General features: G+C 42.5%; 2 protein-coding genes across 3 annotated transcripts; one reads left to right on the forward strand and one right to left on the reverse strand.

The window, feature by feature from the left end:
* The first annotated feature begins 524 nt into the window (after positions 1 to 524).
* On the forward strand, positions 525 to 4,286 carry LOC131329360 (probable WRKY transcription factor 51). Its single transcript, XM_058362457.1, has 3 exons — positions 525 to 866; positions 1,284 to 1,430; positions 3,996 to 4,286. The coding sequence occupies exons 1-3, from the start codon at positions 664 to 666 to the stop codon at positions 4,159 to 4,161; spliced, it is 516 nt and encodes a 171-aa protein (XP_058218440.1). The 5' UTR covers positions 525 to 663; the 3' UTR covers positions 4,162 to 4,286.
* A 334-nt stretch (positions 4,287 to 4,620) lies between these two features.
* LOC131329361 (uncharacterized) lies at positions 4,621 to 22,202 on the reverse strand. 2 transcript variants are annotated; one of them, XM_058362458.1, is made up of 3 exons: positions 21,741 to 22,202; positions 5,649 to 5,853; positions 4,621 to 5,253 (listed from the first exon to the last, which is right to left on the reverse strand). In XM_058362458.1, exons 1-3 carry the CDS (start codon positions 22,116 to 22,118, stop codon positions 5,165 to 5,167), a joined length of 672 nt encoding a protein of 223 aa, XP_058218441.1. In that variant the 5' UTR covers positions 22,119 to 22,202; the 3' UTR covers positions 4,621 to 5,164. The 2 variants fall into 2 exon arrangements, with proteins under 2 accessions (XP_058218441.1, XP_058218442.1); XM_058362459.1 differs by having other exon boundaries at positions 5,253 to 5,367.
* Positions 22,203 to 25,510: the final 3,308 nt, after the last annotated feature.

Raw genomic sequence — 25,510 nt, forward strand, 5'->3', positions numbered from 1 at the left:
CAAAACTAACAAATGCAAAAAAAATTCAAATAAGGACAATTTTCAGATTTAAGTTAAGTTCAAAAGAATGGGAGTGAAATTACCTTTTATCTTTATCCCGTGAAACAAATCCACCAGCCGAGCAGGAACATATTCAGACACACAAAAGGTATGTACATATATATACCGATGGAGTATATATGTATGAGAAAAACTTTTTTACGGGTGTGCCGTAAAAAAGAGTTTGCGGCGCTCAATCGCGCGCGTCTAAAAGTGTTTTGGACGGTTCGGATTAAAAATCAATTTTACCGGTCAAAATTGAAAAGCATATCTCAACCATTTATTACCGAAGTGGACGACCAAGATTGCGCAAAACCGTAAATAAGTTATTCACGGCTCTCCGCCGTGAATAAGTTTCTCTCTATATGTATACCACTAATTTAATGTGTGTGTGTGTGTGTGTGTGTATATATATATATATATATATATATATATAAAAAGCAAGCGAACCAAAGTAAAAATAGTAGCATTATAAAAGCAAAGTCTTCCATTAGTCTTTCCTCTTCAAGTCTTAACCCTCCTCCCACGCCCGCCATCATGTCCAACTTCATCTTCCTATCAAAAAACATCGCTCGATTGATCTGAAGCCAAAAACCCAATCAATCTGATCAACATTAATTAATTATGATGGATAGCTATAATGAACATCAAGATCTTGAGCTATTGGAATATATTGCACTACTGAATCAACCAGAGGAAGAGCCTATATCTAGCTTCACTCCAAATCCCTCTCAATCTGCAGATCAATTATTTCTAGAAAGCAGCAGCAGCAGCAGTGCATCTTCGTTCAATCCTCTTTCAACCAACGTACCAAGAAACAGTAACATGCAAGTCTTTGCGTGACGATATCATTGTTCTTTTTCAAATCAGATGACCGTGGCTGGAGTTTTCAGAATATTTTTTGAAATGATCTTTTTTCGCAGATTATGGAAATTTTATTTGGTTGATGTTCTCACTTCTCAAAACATTTTTAAATGCTTTGTTTGGATTGAAGTTTGAAATTTTTTTTGAAAAATATTAGGGGTAATCAGTGGAGAGAGATAGAAAGAGAAATGTTGGAAGTAGAGATAATCTAGGAGGAATTTTTTGAAAAATTCTTTTTGAATTGTGAAGAGAACAAGGCAGTTTCTGAGGAGTTGTCATGTCTGTGGTCCACACCTTAACAAAGTTGATCTCTCCAATTTAGGTGTAAATTTGGGGGGGGGTTTTATGCTAACCATTTATTTGATGATGTTATTGTGCAGAAGATGTGAAAGTGGGTTGAAGAGAGTGAAGATGGATGTGGGATTAAGGATTGCATTTAGAACAAAGTCTGTGATGGAGATCATGGATGATGGATTTAAATGGAGAAAGTATGGAAGGAAGACTGTTAAAAGTAGCCCAAATCCAAGGTAAAAATAGTTGCACCATATTATCTTTCCATTTTTACATGAGCTTCATACAATTAAGATTTTGAAAATGATTTGGGCTGGCTCCCACATTGGAAGTATAGGTTAAGTGTGTGTGTGTGTGTGTGTGTGTGTTTAAGAAGGAGCTCACTACTGTACCATACATAAATCTATAAAAAGTATAATTAATCAAACGATAGAATTGGTCTCCCAGCATTAATTAATAATGAAGGTGCTTGTAAGCTGACCCATATATCTCAGTTATAAAAAATATAGATCTTTCAAAAGTGTTGCATAGGTGCACGTCATTGTCTCACTGTCTAAGTTTATAACGGGCAAATTGAGTAAGAGGACATACTATAAAAGTTTTTGCTATAATGACATAAATATTTTCTCATGAAGTTTAAAAGAAATTCTGCCCAGGATTTACAAAAAAAATCCCTCCCAAGGTTGACTGGCGTTGACCAAGCTTGATCAGAGTTGAAAGTGCCTAAAACCCTAGGGTACCCTATGATAGTGCCTAAAACCCTAGGATACTCTATATATGAAAGTGCCTAAAACCCTAGGGTACCCTATGAAAGTGTCTAAACCGCTAAAATCCTATAATAGAAAAGTACACCCTAAAACCCTATGAAAGTGCCTAAAACCCTAAGGTACCCTATGAAAATGCAACAAAATCGAAAAACACAAAAAAAGACATTTTGTGTTAGCCAAATAAGGCCCTTATCTCATTTAAGACAATTTAAATGAAAAAAAGACATTTTTTGTGCTAGCTAAACAAAGCCCTTGTCTCATTAATGGCAATTTTGTCTTTTCACGGACTCTAGACTCTAAATATTTTTATTAATGGACTCTACACATCACAGAAACTTAAGCTGAACTAAAGCTCCTACGGGATTGTTTCATTTGGACTTTAAAACTAATATGATGATTTCGTAAATAGGAATGAAACTTCGGGTTTCTGGCTTCGACGAGCCCTTCTTCAAATAACTTTGTTCTTGGTCTAGGAGTGTTGTCCTTCCATTCCGTCAGTAGATAATCTCATACCCTTTAACACTTACTAATTAACACATAACAAATAATAATTAAAACAGAATTGAGCACGTCGTCATTGATTGTTTATCTAGCCTTTAACTTTTGTGAACTTTACGAATATCAACCTTCAGAAACCACAGGCAAATCATGTGGTACCACATTTAAAAGTTTCACTCGCCTAACGACATAGGTCCCGCAGGTAAACCACACCTCATTCCTTTTTTCATTACTAGTAACGTCTACGTACATGTTCTCTTCCAAGTTCGCAAACTACCCAGTGATCCTAAAGTATTTCCTACGTTCACGTCACGTAATTAACCAGTCTATCACATTGCGCAGTGAAACAAAATGGCACAAGAGTTCAACAAGCCTAATCGATTGAATATTTTACAAATAATAAGTACACACCAGTAATGATTTACGTTAGCACATATGATGTAAATGTTATGGATTTGAGTACGTGACTTTTATGGTTTCATTGTAACTTACAATTAGTAATTTGTTAAACTTCAGGGGTGAATTTGTAATTTATTAACTTCTAGGGGCTATCTTGCAATTTTGTAACCTTAGGGTAATTTGGTAATTGAATAAGCCATAGAGATTATTATGTAATTTATTAAACTCTAAGATATAATTCTTAATTTCATGAACCATAAGACTCATTTGTAATTTATTAAACACTAGTGTTAAATTAGTCACTTTATTAATTTTTAGTAAAATTTGACTTTTACATTTACTAAGTTAAGTTACTATTTAGTTACTTTAATGTTTAATAATATCTAGATCATACTAAATGTTATTCGAGACTTTTATTAACTTAAATATAAATATATTAACTACTACTATTCTATTATCTACAAGAGTTTACTATAATCTTGGTTACTCTTCAAGTTTCAAATTTTCTTGTTCTCGCCTACTTTTATTCCTTAAATTATTTCATTTCACTACAAAAACAATATTGTAGTGAGAGGCAAGTACAATTCTTAGTATTATTTTCACAGTGTTCATTCTCTTAATAAAATATCTTATATTTACTATACAATTAATACGAACCTAAGATTATGTATACTTTTAAGAATAATAACTAAGGCCATCATTCTATAGTTTGAAAACTTAATAAATAAATTTAAGATTTAGTTAACACTCTGGATACATAGATCCAATACACAAGGAAAAATTGCCGCCTATTAGCAACCCAAGAAAAGAAAAGGAATAAAATTGCTTATTCCAATTATACCACATTGCTTACATAGATTTCTCCCATGGGATTATGCCGCAAGAGATAAATCTCTTGTGAATCCCTTAGTTCCGGCGTAGATGACCTACTTTTGACTGGACCAGGGGGGAGAACAGTTGAGATGCATGTAACTTGGCTCGGATACCCCTAAATGTTATCCCAAAAAAGAAAAGAAAAAACCACTCCTATATGTCATTTGACTCATTTCATAGCCAACTTAACTTGGCCGGATAATCAATATACACTAGTATAACCTTGTACATGGTATACTTTTCTGTCAACAACGACATAAACAGGAACTACTACAAGTGCTCAAATGAAGGGTGCAAGGTGAAGAAGAGAGTGGAAAGAGACGGAGACGATTCCCACTATGTGATGACAACTTATGAAGGGATCCACAACCATGAAACCCCATCATCATCCTTTGTTTCCAAGCTTCGCCCTCTTTTTCACCAACCCTAAGTCTTGTGACAACATTGTACTTCCCGTACGTACCTCTTCTTGTCCTTTACCTTCATGGAATGAAATTCTTTGTTGTATACTATTTCTAAGATTTATGTCAATTTGTATTCAATTCTCGTAGAGAATGCTAGTATGACTTTTGTAGTCTTTTAATTCGTACGGTGTTGAAATCCAACTCCAACGACTACTGTGAGTGCTCATAATTTCTATAACGCCATCCGCAATTTTTATTTCCTTTTCTGAGTGATATTTGTGCAACATTGAAGTGATCAAAGACCAATCAAACTTATTAAGTTAAAACCAATGCCTTGAGCATAAGTTCACTATGAAGTTAGATAACATTAAGCACATTTCTTATTGATTCTTTCACTGGAACTACTTCATTGCATTAACAGAACTACACTGCACCCACCTTTTAACTACTCCATCGCACCCACCTTAAAATCATCAACGATATCATTTCCTTCAGCATATCTTTACACGAAAATGTAGGAAGTTAATTCATTTACAATTTAACAGTTATTCCGGCATTGTATAGGTCAATCAGAATATTGAAACTTGATATTGGCCAAGGAGGAAAATATCAGGATATCAAAGGGCAAAAAAGCAGTTAACAAGGTTGTCATTCATCTTCAATCCAAGCAAAGGGAACGAATATGAGAAATAAGGTTGAGAAATCCATACACAAGTGTCCTAGTGCTGCTGACATAGATATCCCGGACCGATTAATGTACAGTATCCTGGCCTACTCCAATTTGATCAGCAATCGGAGACAGATCCTTCTCTTTTCGATTTATGTCCTCTTACTACTCTATCCACCATACAATGAAAACATTTATTCAAAATTCCTTGACATCGAAAAGGATTTCTAACCTGCATTCACTCCTCATCAATTTCCACATTACCACTCACCCAAGACACTAGTTAGCAACATTCAGTTTCAGAGCTCCCTTACAGAGTCTAGTGATGGTATATGACCATAATGATGGTACGCTGTGGCTTGTTATGTCCGTGGCTTTGGGTGAAAGATATTGGGGTGGCAATCCTTGCCGGTGAAGTAAAGCTGAACAGTGATGGTGGTGGAATGGCTGTCTAAGACGGCAACGAGCAATCATATGTCATATAGTGGAAGGAAGGACATTGGAACTTCATATAGAGTAAAAGACTCGGGACACCACATTTTTCACCGCCTAAACCACCTGACTCCTGTCAAAGGCAGCAGCCGCATACGATAGAACAGGGCACTACAGGCTAACCAAGTGAAGGATGCAACTCAATGATTGGGACAGTAACAAGACACCATGCAAGCATACGGAGGAGATAAATTTCAACAATTGGAGAGAAACTAATTATAAGGAACATTCTGAGGAATGAATATTGATACCGCGTGATCCATTGCATGTAAGTAATAGTTCACATATAAGACGGGCATTAAAACCAAAAACTCACAAAAGTTACCAAATGGCCTCTAGCATTCCTTCACGTACCCCGTTTTTCGAGGAAATCCCTAGTTCTCTTCCTCAAGCGAGTGAAGACAATAACCACACAAGCAAGGATCCAAGGAGGAACTCTCCCACCATATAAGCTCAGTTTTTGCATCCATTCTGGAGATTCCTTCATGACAAATACTATCATGAAGGTGATAACTGCAACTCCTAGCAAGATCTTGGTAATAGGTTTTAGTAAGGAGTCCTGAAATCAGACAACATCAACGAACGGGATAAGGAATTGATAAAATCGGGTCCCAATGCAAGAAAAAAGTTTACAGGAAAAAGACTCGCAATGAATTTAGGTACTTCAAAGTATTATTAAACACTGACAAAATAAGTAGAAGTGATCCAGGAAGAATAAGCTTTTCCTTTTAACTAATCAAACATATCAATGTATATTATTAGTGCGCTACAAAACCTTGGCTGAGAACCAAGTTTGATAATAGTAGCATCTATGTAGCACCGATATGGACACGGGACACGACACCAACACACTGACACAGAAATTTTTCAAGAAAATGGGGACACAACGCGTTGGGGGGACACGTCAGTGTATACAAATATACATATACATATACATATACATGTTTATAAACATATATATTCATGCGTGTGTGTGTGTGTATACCTACTAGCAAGCACAGCAATGGTCCCACCAAATCGAGAAAGCTAAAGTCCCACCCACTTCATCCATCTTGAAATAACTTTAACCTATCAACTTCCCGTACAAATCCTCCTTTTAATATTATGGATATACATATTCTACGTAGCATCGACACTACGCCGGAAGCAACATACCAGCGTCCGATCCCTTCAGTGGTGGCGCCACATTATAGGTAGCAGGTCAGGTGACCCCACGGGAAAAAAATAAATTCTATTATTATATTAACTTTTTTCTGAAGTTATAAATGACCCATCAAAGTTAGATGTTGACACCACACTAGATGATTTTTCAATCTTCGAAACACACTAAAAGTTCCCAGAGAATGCAAAAGGAAAGGCTAAAACCCATTTGATGATGTCACCACTATATAATTTTCCAATAAAATCTACAAAATATACAAAACAAAAGGCTAAAAACAATTTGATGGTGTCATTCCATTAGATAATTTACCAATCTTTGAAGCCCACTAAAATTAAAACCAATAAATACAAAACCAAAGGGCTAAAAATCAGTTCCTCTTTACACTGTCCCTCTCTCATCCATTCATCGCGTAGTCAATCGGAGTCCTCGCCAGTTTTTTGTCGCCTCTCTCTTGAAGATTTAGCATCAAACAATAAAGCACTGGTACAAATTCTAGTGTTAGCTCCTCTGATTTACTTTGAATAGGTTTGGTAGTATTAAATGTATAAAATTTGAGTTGAGATTGGGATAGTACTGTTATTTAAACAGAGTATAATGCACGAATAATGTACATCTATATTGCTTAAGATGAAAAGCATGAAAATCTTATACTATCTAGGCTCTGGGAATTGCATATAATTATCGCTTAAGATGTAAAGCATGAAAGTCTAATACTCTCTTGGCTTTGGGAATTGCATATATTTAGGATATTGGTTGTTTGATTGTTTGGGAAATTGCATATATTTTCGAAAGAGTATTGACGTTCATGAATGACCCCATGCTACCAAAATCCTAGAGTCGCCACTAGACACGTATCTGACACTTAATCCCAAAGTGTCTTTATTTTCTTCCAATATTTAGGGCTTGGACTCTCTCCCGACACTCTAAGCGTCCCTAAAGTGTCATGTGGGTGTCCTTAAGGTGTCGGAGGGTGTCAGGAGAATGTCCAACCCCCAAATATCAGAAAAAAATTAGGACACTTTGAGATTTAAATGTCAGACATGTGTCCAGAGCATGCCCATGTCCAACACCGACACTTCGCTGCTACATAGAGTAGAATACTAGCAAGTCTAGATGTATCACATTCAGACGTGTTATCTGTGCAGTCCACACTGTTTGTAACAACTTGATAACAAGTTGGATAAAAGAATAAAGAGGATAAAAACCAATTCCAAGATCATAACAATTAAAGACTATGGAACAACATAAACAAAGCAAGAAAACCCTTTCAAATGGTAACAGGGAAACTTTTGTCCTACGACTCCTACCATATAACTTTGATCCTTAAGCTCATAACAGACAAAACTTATTACATGTTTGTATCAAATCCAACAAACTACTCATTGACGGCTACCCTAAGTGCATATACCAACAAAATGCACATTGAGCATAAGTATCCCTTGAGGGATGTCCAATAGCTTGAAGCTGAGCAGAACGCAAAAGCCAGCCACAAAGGAGTTCTCTGACATCATTGCAATACTGAAACAAGGACCTTCCTTGTCGCTTCTTAAACACTAGTTTCAAATAAACAACAACAAAAGAACATCAATTTCATAGCTTCCCTAGATGTTTCAACTCAATTTTCCCGCAATGAGCAAAATCCCAAAATATTACTACTTCCGTCCGTATTTGTTTGTCCACTTTCACTATTCCACACACCTTAAAAAAATTCTACATATCTTTCAATACAAATTTCTAAAAATATGCAATATGGATCTTATTTGATAGATCTCAATTAGTTCTATTAAACGAAATTTTCAAAATCATGAAACCCATTAGGTTAAAGTTTGTTGTGTATTCATGTTGTGATGATAATTTTTTTAGTATCATGGGCCAGGGGGGCGTAATCTGGAACCTATTGCTTTATGCGTCAATGGCCAAAAAGGACATTAAATTATCAGCATGAGTCAAAATACTGCAAGAGAAAGAGTTATGTCCATATCAGTCCACTGTCCACCCATTCACATATATGTACAAGCTTTGGTCCTCTGTGATGCACGAATGAACTAATATTAGTTAAGCCTTTTCTAAAGATTGCCAAATCATTTACTCATGAAAGACAATAGGCTTGATATTGCTTTTTTTCATTTTAATAGATTTATAAAATATTACAAAATGGTGTCATAATTTCCATTCTCATTCCTCAAAAACGAAACGGTTAACCTGTTGGAAGAGTTCCAATCTTCTTAGTGAAAGTGAGTTGAAATTTTTGGCATTTTTCATTCAACAATGGAAAGCAACGATGGTTTTATTTTAAAATCTTTCACAATGATTTGTTCTTAAAAAGAACTTCGGTTTATGGTTCGCCAACCATAGGAAGGTGGCTGGAAGGGGTGAATCGTGATTGTGTGAATGAGAAAGGGAATGGGAGAGAAATGAATGAGAGAGGGAAAGAGACTAAGAGAGAGAGAAATTGGTGTTGACAAATGATTAGTGAAATCATGTTATTCAACTTACCCTATATTATGAATTTTATCGGTACACACAGTTTTTATGATAAGTATAAACGCTTTCTATCTTTCACTTACTAGCTTTGTTTAACAACTGATTAGATATTTGAGGAAAGGGTAGAACAAATTGAGAAAGGAAGAGAATATTTTGAAGAGTGCCATACACATGCTTAGTGTACACAGTATTGTATTGGTAAATCGTAACTGCTAGTGGAAGTTAAGTAGGTACCAAATTGCAGGGTTTGTTTATAGGAACCAATCCATTGGATGGGAAGATAGATACATGTGTTCAGTTATAAGGGATATTATTGGCGATATTTGCTATCATTTTTTTACCCCTTTTCGAACTAATAGAGGGGGAAAGTTGTCGCTTTGGAGTTTTATCTGCAATTTGCTTTGTGTATGCGGGGATCTGGTTTTTCCTGAATTCTACGGTCTGGTACGAGCAGATGAAATTCTTTCAACAAATATGTGAATTAGGAAGGATTGGTCAACTAATATGAACCAAATACTGAACCCTAATATACCAAGCATTTTTGTAACCCAGAAAAAAATTGGTCAGCCTTCTAGATAAATGCAACAAATGCAGCAATGCAAATGCGCCTAAGATGAATGTAACCCATGGTCATTGACCAACTTCAGTTGGCACTATTGGACTCTTTGACCTGTACCGTAGTACCCATAATTTGGCCAAGTGGCCAACACACTAAATTCTACTCCCTCCGTCCGTGTTTGTTGGTCCATTTTCAGCATTCGTGTCATGGTTTAAATTATCCATCACATCAAAATCACCACTGGACCTAGGGCTGATTAACGAACCGAATGAGCCAAACAAATTATTGTTCAAGCTTGATTTGTTTATGTAGTAGGGTTTTCCCCGAGGTAGGGAAAATACACTCAAACACGGGCTAAGTAGGCACCACATAAGGGTACGATGCAGGGGATAGAGGCCGAGCACGTGTGGAGCACGGGAACACTAACAAGAGTCCGCACAGGGAAGTGCACGTGGCAGCACGGCAGCACCACGGGAAGGTGCATAAGGCCGAGCAGGGGTTATTAACGGACATTAATGAGCAAAGGTGCTCAAAATGGTTGCCAAGCAAAAAACACGATCACGTAGTAATAGCCGAGCTAAGCCGACCAACGAAATGGGCAGCTGGATAGGTCCGGAATGTTCTAGAATGAGGTCTTTACGTGATAAAGGCGGATCCCGCGAATAAAGGAATAATAAATTCTGTCGTGAAAGGCAAAGACAGAATTACTATATGGAATGAATTCCACGTAGGGAGAGTTTCCTAGTGAGCAAGGGATCTCGGCTCATTGGGGCAGAGAGTCCCAGAAAGCTAAGTTTTCTATACAGGTAAGGAAACTTAGGGTAACACGGGATCTTGGAGAGCAAGTCATACGAAATCTATAAATACGAAGTAAACCTAATGAGAAAGGTACGCTTTGAGCCGTAATAGCACTTCCAGACTTCCTTACAAAACTAGGGCTTTTTAGTACAAAAATACTAACTTTGCCATCGGAGGGCCTTTGCCGACGAGAGGCATAGGTGCGCTCACTGTTTTTGTGCTGCAGGTTTTAGGTTTCCGGCGAAGTTGTCACGTGCGTTGATGTCAAAGAGTGTGGTTCTTACTAAGGCAGTTTTCACCATTTACAATTGGCGCCGTCGGTGGGAAAAGACGTAACTCTTTGAGAACACGACTATGACTGAACAGAATCCTAAGAACCCATTGAACAAGGGTGTAGACGGAAGTAAAGTTCCGCCGCCGGCACCGAAAAAGCTGCCGCAGGCGAAAGACAAAGAGACAGCCAATCTAAATAAACCACCATTCGTGCTTCCAACCCATGAGGATGGGGAGGGAAGCGGAAAGACGGGAAATAGCAAGAAAACAAAGGACAAATCTGTCTTTCTGTGAAGATAGGCGTGAGAAGTCCAACAAATGTTTTGTGAGCGTTTGGGACTGCAATGATAGTCTCGAACATAAGGAACATGAACTGGAGGAGTACGCCAGGCGAATGAAAAGATGTGAGCGAAAGATACGCGAACTTAAGAAACAGGGGACCTATGAGGAAAGGTCAGGGAGTACACGAGAGTACCAACGCAAGGACCAAACTCCAAGGAAGCACCGAAGGACTCTCCCCACAAGAGGAAGGGAAGAAGTCTGACTAAGAGACGAACATGGACCCTGTGGCACATATCCAGCACTATCACCAGGCCATGTTCATGCATGAAGGAGACGATGCTATCATGTGTAAGATGTTCCCCTCAAGTTTAGGAAATGTGGCAATGGCATGGTTCCACAAGTTGGCACCAAACTCAATCAGAAGTTGGAAACAACTATCTGAGGAGTTTACTGGGCATTTCCTAACAAGCCGAGCAGACCCTAAGACTTTCGAAGTACTGTCCTCCATGAAACAGGGACCCAGAGAGTCGCTGAGAAGTTATGCCAAGAAGTACTGGGAGGCATTCAACGAGATCTAGAATTGCAGCGAGGAGTACGCACTAGCTACCTTCAAGACCAGCTTGGTTCTGGGAGGGAAGCTCCGAGAACACTTGAACATGTACCCAGTAGAAACGTTGGCCAAGCTAATGGAAAAGATAGAACAACATGCTCAAGCTGAGGATGATATCCTGCGGGGAGGGGATAAGCGTCCAGTCGAGCAGCCAAAGGGGGTCACGAAGAAGACTGCCAAACCCGAGCAAAGGTCTTACGAGAAGAAGAAGGATTACAGGCCAAAGGATTACAGCCAGGGAAAGAAGGAGAACAAGCTTGTGCCCGACCCAGATCATTCTTCGCTGTAAATACGATCTTCAAAGACCCTATTTACTGGATACTTTTTCGAATAAAGCATCGCCCGTGGTTCAAGTGGCCAGCGGACAAAATACCGGGGGACTTCAAGTCCAGAAGGGACACCAGCGAACATTGTAGTTACCACAAGGACTGGGGGCACATGACGGAGAATTGTGAGTCTTACAAGAGGTTCTTGGAAGAGAAGGTTGCAAAGGTCCTCTTGGACGAGTATATCGAACAAGCTCCGGGAAACCAGGAAGTAGCCATGGAGTTAGAGTTCAATAGGGCTGATCCAAATGATACACAGCCTGGCAGCTCCCTACACTCGAAAGGAGGTAAGGATCTTGAGGAGACAAGCCGAGCATGACAGTCACGTGACGAAGCTCGCCAAAAAGAGTGAGGCCGGATGGAAGGCTAGAAGACGTGATTAGTTTTACGGACAAGGACCTAAAAGGAGTACAAGTTCCCCATAACGATGCGTTAGTCACCCTACGTGCAGGAGACTATGACATCGAGAAAATCCTCGTGGATTAGGGGAGTTGCACCGAAGTGTTGGCAGATGGGGCTGGACCAAGCCGAGCTTGTAGAGTCTATAACGCCACTAATCGGGTTTAGCGCAGATGCTGTATGGCCCCTTGGGAGGGTAACTTTTTCAAATAAAGCATCGCCCGTGGTTCAGGTGGCCAGCGGACAAAATACCAGGGGACTTCAAGTCCAGAAGGGACACCAGCGAACGGTGTAGTTACCACAAGGACTGGGGGCACATGACGAAGAATTGTGAGTCTTACAAGAGGTTCTTGGAAGAGAAGGTTGCAAAGGTCCTCTTGGACGAGTATATCGAACAAGCTCCGGGAAACCGGGAAGTAGCCATGGAGTTAGAGTTCAATAGGGCTGATCCAAATGATACACGGCCTGGCAGCTCCCTACACTCAAAAGGAGGTAAGGATCTTGAGGAGACAAGCCGAGCACGACAGTCACGTGATGAAGCTCGCCAAAAAGAGAGTGAGGCCAGACGAAAGGCTAGAAGACGTGATTAGTTTTACAGACAAGGACCTAAAAGGAGTACAAGTTCCCCATAATGATGCGTTAGCTGTCACCCTACGTGCGGGAGACTATGACATCGAGAAAATCCTCGTGGATTAGGGGAGTTGCACCGAAGTGTTGGCAGATGGGGCTAGACCAAGCCGAGCTTGTAGAGTCTATAACGCCACTAATCGGGTTTAGCGCAGATGCTGTATGGCCCCTTGGGAGGGTAACTTTGCATGTACGGGCGGGATCGATGGTCTTGCCCACGGATTTTTTTGGTGGTAGATGTGTCATCCTCCTACAATGCGATCAATGGGGGGACGTGGTTGCATAGGATGAAGGCGATATCTTCAACCTATCACCAAATGGTAAAATATCCGGGAGCAGATGGCATCGAGAGCATCCGAGAAAACCAAAAGGCCGTGCAACAGTGACTGGTCCAGATAGTGAAGAAAACACCAAAGGCGCATTTGGTAAATTCGGTAGAGTTTCAGGACCAGCCGACGCTCGAAGACGTTGGGGGGATCCAACCAAGAAGGCAGTAGAGGGATTGAGGAATCCAAATTGGGGATGACCCAAAGAGAAACTTCCTTATCGGCGAAACCTTAGCCGAGCAGGAACAGCAGGAGCTCATAGAGTTCTTGAGACAGCACATCGACATATTCGCTTGGACACCACGAAGATGCCAAGGGTCGATCCCGAAGTGATTTGCCATCACTTGAATTTGGATCCCCAGCACAAACCTGTGGTGCAAAAGAAGAGAAGGTTGGCAATACAACACACGGACAAACACCGTGAACACCGTTGGAAGTATATTATCCAGATTGGTTGTCAAACACCGTTGTGGTAAAGAAAAGAATGGCAAATGGAGATTCTGCGTGAACTTTACTAGCCTGAACAAAGCCTGCCCCAAGGACAGCTTCCCACTGCCAAGGATGGACAAGTCGATAGATGCCACCGCGGGGTACCAGCGAATGAGCTTTCTGGATGCATACCAAGGATACCATTAGATAGCCATGTACGGGCCCAACCATGAGAAAACCTCGTTTATAACACCACGAGTTATAAGGTGATGTCGTTCAGACTTAGAAATGCGGGGGCGACGTACCAGAGGTTGGCAACCAAGATGTTTAAAGAACAGCATGGTAAGACCATGGAAATCTTCATCGACAACATGGTAGTAAAAAGTAGAGAAAGGGAGGACCACGTTGCAGACCTAAAGGAGACCTTTGAGGTATTAAGGAAGTATAGGCTAAAACTCAATGCATCAAAGTGCGCATTAGGGGTTAGTTCTGGAAAGTTCCTGGGACACTTGGTGACGAGAAGGGGCATCGAGGCGAATCCCGACCAGATTTCTGCAATTCATAATTTGGCAAGTCCCCAAACTACAAAGGAAGTCCAAAGGTTAACAGGGATGGCGGCAGCACTTAATCGATTTATAAGTCGATCCTCCGATAAGCGCAGATCGTTCTTTCAGTTGCTTAAAAAGAGAGTAGGGTATAAATGGGGAGCGAAGTGCGAGCAAGCATTCCAAGAGTTGAAACAATACTTAACCTCTCCCCCATTGTTTAGCGGTATCAGAGCACACGGTGAGCGCGACGCTCCTCCGAATAAAGGACGCTGAGCAAGTCCCGATCTACTACGTAAGACTCTGTTAAGTGCGGAGACGAGATATCTCCCACTCGAGAAACTGGTCTTGGCCCTACTAACGGTTTCTAGGAAGCTGCCTCATTATTTCGAAAGCCACCCGATCATTGTGTATGCGGAATTCCCGTTGAAGGCCTTGCTTCGAAAAGCGGACTTCTTAGGAAGGATCACTACTTGGTCGGTGGAACTAAGTCAGTACAAGATTGACTACCAACCGCGAACAGCGATAAAGGGCATAGTCTTGGCAGAGTTTTCGCCATCGGCCTTACCTCCGCCACCGTTGGACGGACCAAGGCTGGGGAGCGAGGGAACAGGGGTGGAGAAAGTATTAGCCGAACAAGGAGTCTACACCCCCGAGGGGGACCCAAAAGAGTGGAAGATGTACGTAGACGGGTCGGCTTGCAACAAAGGATTAGGCGCGGGGGTGGTGATTTTCTCCCCCGAGGGTCTCGTCCTTGAGCAAGCCGTGCGACTCGAGTTTAGCACGTTGAACAACGTGGCAGAGTATGAGGCTCTACTTGCCAGACTGCGTAGTGCCGAGGTGCTAAACACACGGAAGCTGAGGGTTCACTATGATTCACAGTTGGTGGTAAACCAGCTTTCCGGGGAATACGAGGCACAGAACGAGAAGATGGCAGCTTACGTGGAGGCAGCCAAGATTCTTCTTGGAAGGTTTGAGCAGGATCATGTGCAACAAATTAGCTCGGGGCAGAATGCACATTCGGACTCACTGGCCTGCCTAGCTTCAGCAGTCCCTACAGAAGGAGGACGGTGACGGTTGAACATTTCAGTAGGCCAAGTATAGACCAGGCCGAGGAAATGGTGCTAGAACTCGAGATGGGCCCGAGCTGGATGGACCCGATAGTGAGTTAACTACGGGACGAAACACTTCCAATCGATAAAAGGGAGGCTCATAAGATCAAAGCCAAGTCTTCAAGGTTTTGGGTCTCATCGGAGGGGAAGTTGTACAAGACGTCCTTCACTGGGCCGTACTTGCTATGTGTGCACCCCTAAATGGTGGACTTTATGAAATCCACGAGGGAACGTGTGGAGGACATGCAAGTGGTCGATCCATAGCCCAGGAACGTGTGGAGGACATGCAAGTGGCCGATCCATAGCCCACCGAGCGATCTCTCAGGGCTATTGGTGGCCGCACATGCAGGACACAAAGGCTTACGTAAAAGTGTGAGACGTGTCAGAGGTTTGCCTCGATAATACGGTCACCAGCCGAGGATCTACTGCCACTTACGAGCCCATGGCATTTGGGACTGAGGCATACCGAACTACGCCGAGGAGTTCCACTGGTTAAACACCGTACTCCCAGGGCATTTGGGACTGAGTCAATGATACCCCTCGAGATAAGGCTGCCAACAAATCGAACGGCTCTGGTAAAAAGTGGGGGTAATGATCGAGCCCTAGCTTGGGAACGTGTGTTGGTGAAACTAGCATCGTACCGGGAGAGGCTTATGAGAAGCTATGACAAGAGGGTAACCCACAGGGAGTTTAGTGCGGGTGATTTGGTATTGAGGAAGGTGCTCGGAAACACTAAAGTCAAGACCGATGGAAAGCTCGGACCGAACTGGGAAGGTCCGTACAAAGTAACAGAAGTGGCTGGAGTGAGATCCTATCGTTTGGCAGATTTGGACGGATATCCAGTCCCTCTAGGCCCTGGAATGTGCAGAATCGGAAGAAATTCCGGGTCTAGGCAAAGCTAAGTAGCTTGTTTTTTGAAATTTTCGTTTAGGATTTCATCTTCAAATAAATTTGGCAGTGTGCCACGTAGTAAGATGTGTTTTTTGCTTTCGAATAAAGTGTGGCATTATGCCCCAGTGTTATAATGTTTATCTATGTTTAGAATTCGCTGCTTCATTGCAGCCGTTATATTTTCATGAAGTTATGAATAAAACTTTCAGTTTTTTGTATTTATTGGCTTGATAAACTGTTGACTTAATTATGTTGGTCTGGGCATGAAAACGCTTGAGTATGGACCTAAATGTTCTATTTAACCCCATACTGGGGGATCAGTAATTATAGGGGATGCACCAAAACTCGACCTATTCGAAAACATTTTTGAATACGTTAATATTCAAACAAAATAGACAGCGTTGGGTGCTCAGGAACAAAACTTTGTCCCGCGATAGGATAGGTACGCACATACCTAGGTAATGGCAACAGATAATGCCAAGCTACGAATAAAAGCCGAGTGAGGGCCAAGCACAAGCAAGCTTGGGCCCAAACAACGAGGAATGCTCAAAGTGAGGGCCAAGCACGTGTAAGCTTGGGCCTGAGCAACGAAGAATGCTCAAAGTAAGTGCCAAGCACAAGCAAGCTTGAGCCCGAGCAACGAGAAATGCACAAGGTAAGGGCCAAGCATGAGCAAGCTTGGACCCAACCAACGAAGAATGCTCAAAGTAAGGGCCAAGCACGAGCAAGCTTAGGTCAGAGCAATGAGGAATGCTCAAGGTAAGGGCCAAGCACGAGCAAGCTTGGGCCCGAGCAACGAGGAATGCTCCAGGTAAGGGCCAAGCATGAGCAAGCTTGGGCCCGAGCAACGAAGAATGCTCAAAATAAGCGGGGCAAAATGCGAAACCGCTTGGGCCCGGGCATCGAGGATTGCCCAGACAAAAGACCAAAACACGAATGAGTTTGAGTCAAGTATAAACACTAAAAAATGAGAATCTCGGATAGTAAACACGCAAGGAAGGTATGAGTGAACTAAACATGGGTTACGAAGAAAACCCGGAACACGACATAACGTATATGCAAGGATGCCACGAAGGGCAACAAGTAGTGAGATTAAAAGCCACGAAGGACTGCTAAAACTAAGGGCCATGACAAGCCAATAAAGTACGAGTCCTTTGGCCGTGCAAAAGGGCCACCTGAATCATCAACACCCCGAAGGGTCTCAACGCAGTATAAAATGTAGTAAAAGCCACAACGGGCACAGAACGAGTTAGAAAAAGTTTTAACAGTCACGCAGGGCCAAGGAACATGTTTCATCTACCACACAGGGTAGGACTGAAAAAGAAATGGTTTGGAAACTTACCAAGTCAGGCAGCCAGGGCAATCGTCTCTTGATCAACATCGATCACGGGAGTAGGAGGGTTGGCAGAGGCTGTGAGGTTGGCTTGGACGACTGGATCAACCAGTGCAGGAGAAGGTAATAGGCCAGAACGGTCAACAAAAGCGGCCACCGAACTGCTGCCACCTCCTTGTTGGCCAGGAACAGCACGCACTTGTCGTAGGAAGCATAACAGGGGCCGAAGGGCTCATCACTAATCTTAGTGATGGTTAGGTCCAGACCCTCCGAGACCCGATCTTGAGCCCAAAGGGGCAAGTCCTCCCGCACATCAACTTGCCCCAGGCAGTACGCCCAGCACTTTGCCCAAATCTTCCTCACAACGCTCGGCACCTGGTCCTCGAATTGCCTGGATGCTTCATCGAAGCCGTAATCATAGGCCTCCGGGATATTCTCTTCAAATATCCTCACATTCTCCTCTGCTTTTCCGAGCTCCTCCATTGCCTTCACGAAATTCGCCTCCACCTCTTTTCCCTTCTCACGCTCGGTCTCCAGCTGCCGGCCAAGCTACATGGCTGTGTCCTTGAACTTGAAGTTTTCCTCCCCCAACCTGTTGACCTCACCCAGTAGCCTGGTGTTCTCGGCTATCAACCTTGTTACCTCGGCGTCCCCTTGGCGAGCCCTCCCGCAAACTTCGACCATCTTCTGGATAGCCTGCAGAAAGGGAAAGATAGTTAAGGTGTGCTGAAGTATGATAAAATCAGAAAGGATCGAGAGGAAGGAAAGCCTTACCCTAATCCAATGAGAGACTGTTGTCCTCTCGAACCTGTCCAGGGATGATTCTTTCTCTTTGATCATATTGGGGAGAAGCAGGAGGCCTTGAGCCAAGGCAATGGCAGTCTCCAAAGAGCCCGCGGAGTCTTCAGTGTTGACTGGGCGGTCGCCTCGAAGGAGTGCCGAGGCCAGGCGGTAGGAAAGGAAGAGATGCTCAAAGCTAATTGAGAAGCCAGTGAAGGGGCAGGGTACAAGCAAAGGCGGCGTTAAGCTCTTGAAACGCGCAGAGGGATAGTTGATCCTCATCCTCCTCTCCTCCGAAAGCGTCTTGATGAAACCGCTTGCGACGAGCATCGGTGAGAATGCCAGAAGGAAGAGAACAGGAAGAGGTAGCACGTGCGGAGGGCGTGGAGCCAGGCAAACCAGAGGGAACCTATGTTGCACGGACTCGCCCAAACCTGTGGAGTACCCGTGTCAACACGATCCGACACAGGTGCAGGTGCGGGATGTGAGTCGGGTACGGCCCCTTCAATCCATACCCAAGTCCGAGCAACATAGGAGGGAACACGTGATCCATTACGACCCACCATGGCCGCGAGGTTAAGACGACGAGACATGTCGGGATCAGCAAAATAATCAGAGGGGGATATGAGGGTTACGCGGCCGGAGGAAGAGGCACCGATATCACTTAAATGCACCTGAGGGATGCAAACAAAAAGGTCAACCTGACCTTGTTGCGCGGCAACGGTGACAATGTGGTCCTAACGGTTGCAGCAGCGGTTATTTGGATGAGAAGGGCTGCCGGCTCTTGGACGTAAAGCTCGAGTGTAGGAAACGAACGCTGAGTACGGGGCTCAGGTCAGAGGCTGATACCACCCGTGCAGGTGGGGGTATAGCCAAGCAGGATATGGGCAGCCCGACCAAGTCCGGCACCAACCACACTAGGAACAGTTGTAGTCAAGAGCTCGGCGTATGTCAAGCAGGAGGACTAGCGGGCTGATGATGCGATGACCGTCATTTATGTTAGGAGCTACATAACGAGAAAGATGAAGTGTAAGATAATTATGCTAATGTATATCACAAAAAGGAAGTAGAATTGCTCGGGAGGGAAGAAGGGGACTCACGGGGCAGCCGTAGGCGTGAGGGACGTGCAACCCAACAGGCCTGCCTTCCTTGTCCCTTTCTTCCCAGTTGTCGGTGACGACGAAGAAGTCATCGTTGTCTCCCCGAGTAGAGTCTGGTGTGTGCGTGACCAACTTTCTATTCTTTTGTTGGGCCTTGAGATAGTAAAAGCTCTTCTCACTGGTTGAGACGATACTGTACATATGATGTATGTCCCAGAAACCTAGGTTTGTGCCAAGAATCTAGTATAGGGCAACAATGCCCATAACCAGGCCGAATACGTTGATTGTACACTGAAGGGGGGCAAGGCGGTATGTATTCAAAGTCTGACAGAGTAGGGGGTGGAAGGGGAAACGAACTCCCCCCTCGACTATGGACATGACAAAGATGCGAAGGACCAGGTGGTCAAAGCCCTCTTGCATGGCATCAACCGGAGCAAGCTCCAGATGAATATCATAGGGAACGCCGTAGCGTTGCCTAAACTGCTGTAATCTCTCAGGGGTGTCACACAAGCGCCTAAAGCAGCCAGACCTAATCACCTTTATGATGGGGGGTTTTGGGTGCAACTAGGGCAAAAATCCTAGATGTGCAGAGATAAGACACAAAGAGGGATAGATGAAAAGCAAAGATAAAGAACTTACTCAAAGGAAGTAGAGTCTGGCGAAGGTTTTCCGACAAAAAACGGGATGATCGGACTCGAAGGTGGCGGGTTGCAGTCGCTTAGAAAGAAGATAAACAGTAACAATGGCGAGGGAGATGTTAGTCTGGGACTAGAGAGAGAGAGTGAAAAGTTGAAAAGGGATTTGAAATTATTATAAAACCCCAAAAAGTGGGGTGACGTACCGAGAACATCACCCAAGGGACGCCGCTTTGGCAAAATTGGAGAAGAGAGCGTCGCTTCGCATTGAATGCAAAGGAGGCGTGATGTGCCACGTGGCGCAAAAAGTAGTCTCTTCAGACTCTCTGGGTACGATTGATCCCAGAAGCTGGAAAAAGCAAAAGGCGTTTGAAAAACACCCGACCAAAGTATTGTTCACGAAAGAACTTTACCCATTGCTCGCTGCCGAGCAGCAGAAATGGGCAAAGTTGGGGAGCAATTGTAGTAGGGCTTTCCCCGAGGTAGGGAAAATACACTCAAACACATGCTAAGTAGGCACCACGTAAGGGTGCGACGCAAGGGATAAAGGCCGACCACGTGTGGAGCACGGGAACACTAACAAGAGTGCGCACAGGGAAGTGCACGTGGCAGCACGACAGCACCACGGGAAGGTGCGTAAGGGCAAGTAGGGTTATTAACGGACATTAATGAGCAAAGGTGCTCAAAATGGTTGCCGAGCAAAAAACACGATAACATAGCAATAGCCGAGCTAAGCCGACTAGCGAAATGGGTGGCTGGATAGGTCCGGAATGTTTTGGAACGAGGTCTTTACGTGATAAAGGCAGATCCCACGTATAAAGGAATAATAAATTCTGCCGTGAAAGGGACAAAATTACTATATGGAACAAATTCCACATAGGGAGAGTTTCCTAGCAAGCAAGGGATCTCGGCTCATTGGGGCAAAAAGTCCCAGAAAGCTAGGTTTCCTATACGGGTAAGGAAACTTAGGGCAACACGAGAGCTTAGAGAGCAAGTCATACGAAATCTATAAATATGAGGTAAACCTAATTACGCAATGAGCCATAATATCTCTGCCAGTCTTCCTTACGAATGCTAACTTTGCCATCGAAGAGCCTTTGCCGACGAGAGGCATAGGTGCGCTCACTATTTTTGTGCTGCAGGTTTTAGGGTTCCGGCGAAGTTGTCACGTGCGTTGATCTCAAAGAGTGTCGTTCTTACTAAGGCGGTTTTCACCCTTTACAGTTTATGAGACGAGTCAATCTCAAACGAGCTTCAATCGAGACAATCACTAACCGATCTCGAGTAGCTTGAATTTATTAAACATCATAAGTCGACCGAGCCATGTAGTAGTTTGTTCGAGCTTGAATCAAAAGCTGAACGAGCTTCAAAAAACAAATCAATCTCCAATGAACTCCTAACGAGCGAACACAAGCTCAAACTCGAACAATTTGGTTCGTTTATCGACCTCCCAGTGGTTTCCAAAACCACCCACTGGCTGCACTATCTGTGTAGGTCCAAGTCCCATAATCTTTCAAAATTCTCTACGCTCCTGCTCTCAATCCTCGCACTACGTGCATTTCAAAGAGGCATGCCCACAATCCCGTTCACACACACGCACAGGGGTATGCCCCTGCAAGTTTTTTGTAGCTTCTTGCGCTTTTTGGTGATATAAAATTTTACTTGCCCCCACCCCCCCAAAAAAAAAAAAAAAACAAAACATGTGACTTAAGCGTAGTGGTACACAAATAGCTGTAAGAAGTTAGGAGTTTATCGATGTCTTAATGTAAACGTACCTTGGGTTCCCCGTCGATGAAAATTACGGATCCATCCGCGTAGGGGAGCAGAGAGCGGCCGTTCTTGGGGTGAAACCGGATCGGGACGCCGCGACCCGACTCCGGGTTGAAGGCGAAGACTGATTTGAAGCCGTACTTGTCGAGGATGCCTCCGATTTCGATCTGGTCCTGCTCCCACCCGCCGAGGGCCGACTTGAAGACGTCGATAGGGCCTGTTCCTCGCCGGTAGAGGTGGACCTCGACCTCGGGGACCTTGGTCCGAACCGATCTCTTCGTCGGTAGCAGTGGCAAAGACTCGTCGGGGTCGGTGGTTATTTCGACGTCGTCGTTGTGAGTTGCTTCTTCGATCTCTCCGGCTGTGGGGGCCTCTACCTCCATGGTGTATGTATGGCACTAAGGTTTTCTTTGGCCGGCAAGAGGTAAGATCGTGATACGTATTTATTTATAATAAATAAAATAAAATAAAAATAAAAAGAAAGTAAAAAGGGGCATTTCGAAAAATGAAACAGGTACGCATTTTTCTCCAATTCTCTTCTAACACATCTTACTTAAATTTGTGGACCAAATTACATTCTATAAAGTTATTTTTATTTTAGTTAGTTATTTTAAGAAATATTCACTGCATCAAACTCTTTATTATACCTCTATTTTAATTTTTTATTAAAATACTTTTTTGTTCAAATGTGTTTTTTTCTCTTTTCCTCAAATATGGTTTTTTTTTTCTGTAATGGATAAAATTATATTGATAAACGTCCAGCGCGTCACTTATATAATAGAATTCATTACAAACATCTTGGTCAAATCCAAACTAATCATCTAACTAATGCAAAACATGGAAAATACAAGCATATCTTTCACCCCAACCCCAATTTACGCCGTATGTACATTCTACAAAAATTCTTATCTATAATTAGCAGTCTCAAAAGGAATAAAGTGTTAACTAAAGAAAAAGGACAACAAGTACCCTGACAATTAGATGGACTCCAACCAAATATTAATCCACCAATGAACTCACAAAAGATTTACAATTAGAGTTACAAAGATGGATAAGTAACTTCTCAACGTTAGCTCTCAAAAGTGTGTCCACGTGCAAGCATTCAATCATGCAAGCTATTGCCCTGAGTTAGTACCTGAAAATGATGTAAGGTTTAAGCTATACTAGCCCAGTAGAAAATTCTACTCTAACATTATATGCAAGAGAAATGCTAAGATGATCTCAAGGTAGGAACATGAACAAAGACCTCAGGATAATCAATAAACTTAGATCAATAAACTCGAACGACCACTAAACGATCATAATGCAACTCAAACTAGAACCATTTTCCATCTATCATTAGTCCAAAATCCTTTCGTCCTATGTGTCATGAGCCGAAGCTTCTGCCAGGCCAGTTAAGGGATCCCAATACCCCCTACCAAGCACAATACCCATCGGTAGGTCCTGAATGTAACCAATATGAGCATTTGCTTCAGTCGGGCCAATTAAGGGATCCCGATACCCCCTGCCAGACACAATACCCATCGGTAGGTCCTGAATGTAACCAATATGAGCATTTGCTCTTGTCGGGGCAATTAAGGGATTTCAATACCTCCTGCCAGGCACCCACCAGTCGATGGGCCCGAATGTCCTCGTTGTGTCCAAAAGTGTTCAAGAATCACATATCCTCGCAGTGTGTCATTTCAATTCAACCACAGTTCATTTAGCCATCAACGTCAAATTCTACTGAACAAGGACAAGAAATGCAATGATACTCCATGAACTCAATGAATACGATTAATCATGTTACGGGGTGATTTGCAAGTGTTTAGAACAAGTTAGAAATGATCGGAGGTCAAAACGATGAAGTTTGGAACAAAGCAGCAAAAATTGTCCATAAGCTCTTGGTATCGATACTACTAAAATTGCCATATCGATACAGCAACCAAATCAGAAATTCTGAAGCTTCTGTTTTCTTATGGTATCGATACGACCGAAAGCCCATATCGATACAACGAAGTTTCGAGCAGATTTTCAAGGATTCAACGACAATAACAATGACAACAACCATTGGCACGATTTCAAGGATAGAAAACACTTCTTTTACATATATTGAGAGGTAGAATCCCTACCTCAAGTCTTGAGAACGAAACCCACGAGATACAAGCCCTAGCTTTCCGAAAACCTCGATTCGAACGGAATACTCCACACTAAGCTCCAATCGATGAAGAACAAGTCCAAAACCTCAAGTAGAATACAGAATGAAGGGTGATTGGTATGGGTTATGAGTGACTTGGGTGGAAATTTGGAGAGAGAGCAAGAGAGAGAATGAGAGCCGAGAGGAGAGAGAGACGTGAGGGAGATGAGGCGAAAAATGATTCCCTACTCTCTCACCTTCCTATATATACTCACAAATCCACAAATTCCACTTGCACCCTTTCACAACCAATTCTATCACTTTAGCTCCAAATCACATAATCACTATTATTTCACTTTCTTTCTCAAAAACCATGCTTTTATAAAATATTAACATTTGATAAAATAAATACAGGTCTCTACATCATTGATCTGAAGAGATGAGAAAAAAGCAAAAACAAAAAACTATAGTGTAGAAGAAACAATTGAGAAATAGGACCATGGCCTCCCGTCCCGTCGTCATACAAGACTAGTGAATCCTGAGGGGGGAGAGAAGAAAAAGTATTTGTGACGGTTAGGCCTGTAACACCCGTTTCAAGCATGCAAGTGCATCGCATATGACATTTAATTTTATGTTGCATAGGTCATGCTATTTGATACACGTGTTGTGTTATCATTCGCATATCATTCATTAATTGTTTAGCGATACATGATTAAATTTGAGAGTTTAATTAAGTTAATTAAAAAGGGATTGGTCTTGGTAGGGAGAATGAAGGGTTAAGATGAGTTTTGACCTATTAGAACCCATACACCCAACCTCATGGGATAATTCTTCCCTAATAAACCTTCTACGTTATTTCTTGTTTCCTCCGTCCCACCGCTTCTGTATAACGTAGAGAGAGAGAGAGAGAGAGAAAGAGAGAGAGGAGGAAGAAGAAGAAGAAGGGAAAAGAATTGGAGAAAACCAATCGAAGGTAAACCCTATAATATACCTAATTTATGTTTTGGGTTTTGATCAACATGTATATACCTGCATATTCATCTAGTTTAAGTCCTAATTAGGTTATAGAAGATTGGATTTTACTGTACCAAATTCGTCCATCTTTGGGGCATGTCAATTAGAGCTTGAACATAATTGAATCTGTCCTGTTCTTAGCGAATTTTTCTCACAGATTTTCTGACCTTGTAATTTTCTGGTATTTTTACTGGAGATGGATATACATGTCTAGTTTATTGGGTAAAATTTTCAGAATTTATTTCGAAGAGGGGAAGAAGTTAAAAATCGTGCACCGAACTGCTGCTGTGAAACTCGCAGTGCTGACTGCTCCGACACAAGTTGGGAAAACAGTCATATCTCCTAGCTCGAGACTCAAAATCACATTCCGCTTGCTTTGCTAAAAACTAGACACGTAGAGCTTTCCAACGATGCAACCCGTGCGCTTTGGTTACGCTTGAGCAATAACAGATTTGCTGTTAAAGTTGACCTAAAATCTGTCTCTGCACCAGTTTTAGTATTTGTTAAGTTATAATCGCGAGGCCGTAGTAAGGTTACCCGAACTCCGTTTTTTATGAATGACCTGTCGATTCGAAGAGGAAGAAGTTTACTTTTCAATGGTTAGAGTGTCATTCTTCAATTCACGATTATGTTTTGGATACGGTC

This window comes from Rhododendron vialii, chromosome 6a, assembly GCF_030253575.1.
Source record: "Rhododendron vialii isolate Sample 1 chromosome 6a, ASM3025357v1".
Classification (NCBI taxonomy): Eukaryota; Viridiplantae; Streptophyta; class Magnoliopsida; order Ericales; family Ericaceae; genus Rhododendron; species Rhododendron vialii.